At 44.1% G+C, this 7,847-nt stretch overlaps 1 protein-coding gene across 1 annotated transcript; it reads right to left on the bottom strand.

The window, feature by feature from the left end:
- Window positions 1–1,692: 1,692 nt before the first annotated feature.
- Window positions 1,693–7,467, bottom strand: LOC115158360 (leucine-rich repeat-containing protein 24-like). The gene is made up of 5 exons (XM_029707200.1): window positions 7,261–7,467; window positions 4,341–4,514; window positions 3,895–4,173; window positions 3,525–3,693; window positions 1,693–3,322 (listed from the first exon to the last, which is right to left on the bottom strand). The coding sequence occupies exons 2-5, from the start codon at window positions 4,491–4,493 to the stop codon at window positions 2,184–2,186; spliced, it is 1,740 nt and encodes a 579-aa protein (XP_029563060.1). The 5' UTR covers window positions 4,494–4,514; window positions 7,261–7,467; the 3' UTR covers window positions 1,693–2,183.
- Between the last annotated feature and the right edge of the window lie 380 nt (window positions 7,468–7,847).

Below are 7,847 nucleotides of genomic sequence, written 5' to 3'. Positions count from 1 at the left end.
AAACCTACTGTAATCTTGTGCTGGACCACAGACATTTTACCAGATTCCATTGAAACCAATACATATGCTGAGGTATACTGCAAACACAGTAAGCTAAATGCTATTGAAACACTTGATCATGAGAAAAACACACACATTGAATCACATTAGGTTTACCTTGTTTGGTCAACTAAAAAACATGTTGAGGTACAAGCGACAAAAATACTTTCATAAAGCTAAGCCCTACAGTACTTTCATATTTTTCAAAAATTATTATTTAAAGTTAAAGGAGATGACTGATTTATGGTACTGCCTGCAAATGTAATACATCTCCTTATCGTCAGTTCATGCATGTGTGCATATAGTCACCAACATAATGACATTAAAAGGGAGAGAGCCTGTTTTACTGACTGTATACCGTTGTTTGATTCATGAAATCTTTGGAAGTAACTTGCTGTAGGATGGAGGGATCCGGATTGGTCAGCAGTATTCTGCCACAAAGTACTCCTTTCTTACAGACTTACAGTGGGGGAAAAAGTATTTGATCCCCTGCTGATTTTGTATGTTTGCCCACTGACAAAGAAATTATCAGTCTATAATTGTAATGTTAGGTTTATTTGAACAGTGAGAAACAGAATAACAACAAAAATATAGAGAAAAACGCATGTCAAAAATGTTATAAATTGACTTGCATTTTAATGAGGGAAATAAGTATTTGACCCCATCTCAATCAGAAAGATTTCTGGCTCCCAGATCTCACCTCGTGGAGTTGCAATGATCATGAGAACGGTGAGGAATCAGCCCAGAACTACATGGGAGGATCTTGTCAATGATCTTAAGGCAGCTGGGACCATAGTCACCAAGAAAACAGTTGGTTACACACTACGCCGTGAAGGACTGAAATCCTGCAGCGCCCGCAAGGTCCTCCTGCTCAAGAATACGTATACATGCTCGTCTGAAGTTTGCCAATGAACATCTGAATGATTCAGAGGACAACTGGTGAAAGTGTTGTGGTCAGATGAGACCAAAATGGAGCTCTTTGGCATCAACTCAACTCGCCGTGTTTGGAGGAGGAGGAGGAATGCTGCCTATGACCCCAAGAACACCATCTCCACCGTCAAACATGGAGGTGGAAACATTATGCTTTGGGTGTGTTTTTCTGCTAAGGGGACAGGACAACTTCACTGCATCATTTGACGGGGCCATGTACTGTCAAATCTTGGGTGAGAACCTCCTTCCCTCAACCAGGGCATTGAAAATGGGTCGTGGATGGGTATTCCAGCATGACAATGACCCAAAACACACGGCCAAGGCAACAAAGGAGTGGCTCAAGAAGAAGCACATTAAGGTCCTGGAGTGGCCAGTCTCCAGACCTTAATCCCATAGAAAATCTGTGGAGGGAGCTGAAGGTTTGAGTTGCCAAACGTCAGCCTCGAAACCTTAATGACTTGGAGAAGATCTGCAAAGAGGAGTGGGACAAAATCCCTCCTGAGATGTGTGCAAACCTGGTGGCCAACTACAAGAAACGTCTGACCTCTGTGATTGCCAACAAGGGTTTTGCCACCAAGTACTAAGTCATGTTTTGCAGAGGGGTCAAATACTTATTTCCCTCATTAAAATGCAAATCATTTTATAACATTTTTGACATGCGTTTTTCTGGATTTTTTTGTTGTTATTCTGTCTCTCACTGTTCATATAAACCTACCGATAATTTCTTTGTAAATGGGCAAACGTACAAAATCAGCAGGGGATCAAATACTTTTCCCCCCACTGTATGATGCACCTTCCTCTTACATTTCTAAACCTCTCAGAGTCCAACCAGGTGAGCCTGTTTAGGCTCCTATTACAGTTTACTTTATATAAACAGCAGAAGTGTCACAATAAGGGTCTCTCCACCACACATTACTCAGTCCACTGTAATGGTTCTCCATACTTACTATAGTAGCTACAGTATATGTTCAAGCTGGACGAAGGACACATTTTCTCATATCACAGTAAGGTACAGTACAGTGGGGGTTTTGGTTGAGGGAGGTATGTCTCCTGCCATGTCTTTATATCGTACTGCTGCTCAAACTTGTCACTCTGGAGCCAGAGCAATCAGGATTTATGATTCATCTGAACCCTCATTGCAGTCTGGAGGTTTGGTCACCAAGTGACATTAAGCACTCTGGACTATCTCATTGTGAATGTCGTCCTGGGTGCCTTCAGCAGTGGATCTCATATGCAATTTGTGAGTCGAGGAACAAGCCTGTGTGATTCAGAAACAAGCCCTCCGACTCGGCTGTCACCGGCTCTGCCTCCCCGCCCTCCCCTGCCATCCTTCTCATTGTCCGTATATCCGGCTCTATCTGGGGCTTTGTGGGAGACAGCGCTTCCTGCTGTTGGTACCCCAGGGTGGTGGTAGTGGCTGTGGTGGAAGGTGGGAGGACGGGTTTAGCCCGGTTCAGAACATACATCTCGTGCCCGCGCTCATCCCGATACTCCTCCAGCTGGGCAAAGGTTGTTGGTCCGTCCGAGTAATCATTGACATACAGGATGCTTTCCTCCTTGTCATCTGTGTCCTTCTGCCGATGGCGGTGTCGGCTGTAGATCATGGCCACCAGGAGAAGAGCTGTGAGGGCCAGCAGGGAGATCCCTATGGCGATGGCAGTCTGAGTAGCAGCTCCCAGTGCGCTGAAGGCCATGCTGCCAAGGGCGTACAAGGGCTCTCGACTCACGTCTGACGATGTCGGCCGATTGGAGCGCAGACGAGGCCAGGATGGAGCGTAGGAGGCAGGGGACCAACTGGACGAGGACGAAGAGTTGATTGCGAGCTGAAAGGTCACACGGGCCACCCCTCCAGCGTTCCAGGCTTCGCACTCATACAGCCCGGCGTGAGCCACTGTCACGTTGCTAAGGAACAGCATCCCACTGCCCGTGTCTGGATTGAAGCGCTCCCCATCCTCCTTCTGGAGTCTCACCCGTCCTGCAGCTGGATGTATTGCATCCTCAGCCCCCACGGTCCCTACACCGCCCAGGTCCTGCACCAGCCCCCGGGGGGAGAGCTGCACCTTACCCTGGGAAGCCTTCCTCCAGGTGACCTGCGGCCGGGGGTAACCAGATGCATGGCAGGAGACGCGCAGGCTCTCCCCCAGGCGCACGGCCAGGCGGCGGGGTTCCAGCTGCACCAGAGGGGGGATGCACACCAGGCTGTTAAGAGGCACCTCCACCAGGCTGAGGTGGGAGAGGCGGGGTGGCTCAGAACAGACAAGGCGCCGCTCGGCCGAACTCAGCAGGCGCTGGCCCTCCTCATCGATCCAGCTGCGCAGCCAGTGCAGGGCACAGTCGCAACGCCACGGATTGTCTACAGAAGGAAATTATAATTTGACAGGGAGGTGTGGCAAAGTCAACAAAGGGGGATGGAAAGATGCAACACAACATTGAGACAATTAAGACAAAACATTTGAAAGAGGTAATTCTATTTGAAGCACAAGGTCAATATATTTACTGTAGACTTATTTTTTGGTCCCACAGACCTACCCCAAATCCTGTACTTTGGCCCTCACCTGTGACACGCAGCACCTGCAGGCTGACGAGGGGCCGCAGGGTGGCAGGGCCGATGGTGTGCAGGTTATTCCGGCTGAGGTCAAGCAGGGCCAGAGAGGACAGACCAACTAGACCTTGGTCTCCCAGCATCTCAATGCTATTCTGCTGCAGGTGAAGCTCTTGAAGACGCTATGGAAGCAGGGATTGTAATCATTATTAGTAATGAATAGTGATATAATGTAGAGGAAGTGGGTTAAGTTGAAGCGTTGATTGTTGTGGTGGAACTCTAGATAATTATCAGGACAAACAGTCTGTTTACAAGGGAGGAGGGGAACACTAGCATTGGTTTGACAAAACATTAACTGAGTTACTGATAATATGGGGACTGACCTGTAGGCCTCTGAAGGTATAGTCCTGTAGGCGAGTGATGTCATTTCCTGCCAGGTAGAGGATGCGGAGGTGCTCCAGGCCCCTGAACATGTCTGCTGTGACCAGGTGGATGCGGTTCCCGTTGAGGGCCAGCTCCAGAAGCTGACCCTGGCTCTGGAAGGCCCCGGGCTCCAGTGCTGAGATACTGTTGTTCTGCAGATACAGGTAGTGCAGACGGCCCTGCTGGGAGAGGTCTGACAGACGAATCTGCCCGATAGCATTGTCCTGAAGGAAGATGGTCTAAATAGAATAGATGAGCATAAGTAACAATAAGCATAACTCCATATGTAAACTCTATGGAGAGTAGGTACGTCTGAGTGAGTGTATGGATGATTCAAGCATGGCTATATTGTGTGGTGGGTGGTATCTGGGAAACAGACATATAGACATATTGAGTCAATGCTAACCTGTGTAGAAGGTGGGACATGTAAGGGGATGTCCCGGAGGCCCGTAGAGCCACACTCCACAGTCAGGCTGTAGCAGCGACATCCCACTGGACAGCCAATGGATGGGAGAGCGTGGAGAGATAATATCAGGATAGCCAGAAGAGAGAAGGCCATCGCACCAATAGGACAGAGATCCTAGAAAGAGAGACAGACAGATTGAGGAAAGAGAAATGGAGGTTTAAAGCAGTGTTTCCCAACTCCAGTCCTCCAGTATCCCTAACAGTACACATGTTTTGTTAAAGCCCCAGACAAACACACCTGATTCAACTCATAGAGGGCTTGATGATAAGTTGACAAGTTTAATCAGGTGTGTTTGTCCGGGACTTCAATAACAATTGGTACTGTTGGGGGTACTGGTGGACTGGAGTTGGGACATTGGTTTAGAGAGGGCAAGGTAAAACTGGTTAAAGTAACAAAGAAATATATAATTTTGTTGACAATATCCAAATCTGGTCATTTGTATATGTTATTGTGAACTCAAAGGGCCATACTTGCGAACATAAGCAACCATTTAAATTCAAACAGTTTCTCCGGCTCAAAATATGTATCAGCCAATTAAAATCGTTGATTTACTTAAACGTGGCAGAATGCAAAATTGTAGCCGGTCCAGTCAGGTAAAATGGCACGTTAGCCCTATGCTATGTGGTTACACTTACATTTAGCCTTACAACATTTTATAGGCTATGCATTATGATAATCATCCACTTTGTCACAAGCGTTCTGAATTGAGCATCAAGGACCGGCAGTAAAAAAAAGAATCCTCAACAAAAAAGCTTGATGCGAGGGGGGCCTCAAACCCATGGTTAAAGTACACTATTGATTTCGAGTCAACCGAAATGTGTGCCACCTAAAAGCGATGTTGATAATAGTAGCCTACATGACTGCTATTTGACAAATACATAAGGCTCTTTGTTTTTTTTTACGATATATGATAAACTTACAAAAACATATTTATATTTTTTACATAAAAGCACATGTTCTTTTGCACCCCAGTATCTCTACCTGCACATCATCATCTGCACATCTATCACTCCAGTATTAATGCTTAATTGTAATTATTTTGCCTCTATGGCCTATTTATTGCCTACCTCCCTACATTTGCACACACTGTACATAGATTTTTCTATTTTTCTTTTCTGTTATTGACTGGACGTTTGTTTGTGTAACTCTGTGTTGTTGTTTTTGTCGCACAGCTTTGCTTTATCTTGGCCAGGTCACAGTTGTAAATGAGAACTTGTTCTTAACTGGCCTACCTTGTTAAATAAAGGTGAAATATTTTTTTTTATAAATAAACATGGATGTGTGTGAAACAGATAAACAAAAACATTGGATTTTGTCATATATAAAAATGTTGTCTAACACTGGTAGTTAGTAGCCTAGTCAAGGATGCATCAATGCAATATTTGCATACAACATTTTGTTACAGACCAATGGAACAAAAGTAATCCTTGAATTTGTTAGCTTAAAATGTCCCTCTAGTGGCCCGGGTTGACCTATTTTAAGAAATGCCATTGGTTGGTGGATATAAAGTCTAAGATCTTTGATAGGCTGATGGAGAATATGTTCCAGGATATAATCACTGCCACCTGGTGAGGTTAGCAAAGGGCTAACTTGTGCCATGTTATCTGATGGGACCAGCTACAATTTAGTGTTCCGTCACGTGCAAGTAAATCAACTATTTCAATTAGCTGATACGCATTTTGAGTAGAAAAACTGGGCCCCAAAATGTTCTGCCCGAGCGCATAAACAAAATGCAAGTGTCAGTACTCATGTTACATGCTGACACAATACAGTGTCACGTAGAATCAGATCAGAAAAAAGGGCAGCTTATTACATGGCTGTTGCTTCCTCGATATTAATACAGGTTGCTTCTGGGCTGACTTCTCCAGACTGTCAATAATAATAGTTGGTCTTTTTTAAATGACTACTCTATCAATTAATGTATTTTCTATGCATCATACATGTAAGGCATGCTATACTTGTATGTGACTTCGGATGATGACTGTAAAAAAAAAAGTCACAGAAACAAATTGGATGGAAATTAACTCTGTGTCACTTCAGTAGGCTAATGAAGCAAAGGGTCACTTAATTTTCACAAACAGATTAGGCACGCTAAAACAATATTGAGGAGTCTTTATTAGGAAGATTCCATTGCCTGTTCTCCAAACATAAGCTGCTGCTGCAGGCAGCTGTGGAAGTACAGGCTTGTGTTGACAGATAAGCACAACATTTCCTTGGAGAAGATGAGGTCAATTCCAGACAGTGGCCAGGCAGTGAGCATCTTCCTCTAATAAGCCTGACATCTAGCAAGGGCCTGGAGGCATTCATGAGGAGCTGTGATGTAGCTCCAGGGGAATAGGCTTTGCAGCATCCATGGTGGTATTGATATGTTTTGTAAAAGAAGCCTATCATGGCCATGCCTCTAAGATCTGATGCTCCTGACTTCATAGCACTGATTGCATATGAGAGGCCTTTTGGGGTTTGTAGCCTATTGTAACTGCAGTAAGTCAGAGGATGAGAATATGCCAAAAATGAATCATAGCAAATATTCAGCAGATGATAATTATTTATATCTAGGCCTAGACAGATGGCCACACAACCACCGCTACAACTAATTTATGATAATATGAACACTAATAATGTTATTACTAGGCCTACTACTAATAAGTAATAATATATAATGAATAATAGTCATGCGTTGTTATATCATAATTACTCACACGATTCCTCTTATTTATATTGTGCAGGCTGATAATTTAGCCTACAACAATACACTACCACAATAAATCAATATGATACAACCTACACTGTGATAAAAACGACTAAACATTAGAACACACACTGCCCAGTCCACAATATATCACCATCGGTGGGCACATACCAGATAAGGATGTAGAGATGCGCTATAGAATTACATTCGCCCAGATTTCGAATGGATCCGCACGGAAGAGCGCGTTATTATTTTGATGGGAATCACATATATATCGTATATATTGGTACGTTAAAATCATATTCTAACGGGATCTCCTCGGTAAAAGACACATCCGACGTTTTGAACACATTGTCCAAGGCTACTGTCGAGCCATTATGGCACAGGGCCCGCAAATAAATAGGCTAAAGAATAATAACCGATACGTGAAGGCTACAGTATACGGCCACACTCCAAAATATAAGCTTCAAGCCGACAGACTTGTATTCCAAAAAATGAAAAATTATTTTGATGAATCAGGATTTCTCCTTTTTCTTTAACATCCTATGTTATCTTGTCAACCTTCTTGCGCTCGTACGGTGTCATCCAATTCACTACGTTCCTCGTCTCTAGCCCCTCCCTTTCTCTCTCAAATGGATCACATAACGTTACAGTTGAATTGTTACACTTGCTTTGTTTCCTTCTTGCTTTTTGTTTTGTGTGATCTATTCCAGACTCTCCTATCAAATAAATAGGATATTTATTGGATACCACTTTCT

Source organism: Salmo trutta, chromosome 22 (genome assembly GCF_901001165.1).
Source record: "Salmo trutta chromosome 22, fSalTru1.1, whole genome shotgun sequence".
Lineage (NCBI taxonomy): Eukaryota > Metazoa > Chordata > Actinopteri > Salmoniformes > Salmonidae > Salmo > Salmo trutta.
This window is presented reverse-complemented; position numbering and strand designations above follow the sequence as displayed.

What these genes read in the sequence shown, in the direction of transcription:
- LOC115158360 (XM_029707200.1), bottom strand. Translation starts at nt 4,493, where the DNA reads ATGGCCTTCTCTCTTCTGGCTATCCTGATATTATCTCTCCACGCTCTC. An exon ending in ATGTCCCACCTTCTACACAG is followed by an intron (nt 4,174 to 4,340) that starts GTTAGCATTGAC and finishes TATTCTATTTAG; the next exon opens with ACCATCTTCCTTCAGGACAA. An exon ending in ATACCTTCAGAGGCCTACAG is followed by an intron (nt 3,694 to 3,894) that starts GTCAGTCCCCAT and finishes CTGCTTCCATAG; the next exon opens with CGTCTTCAAGAGCTTCACCT.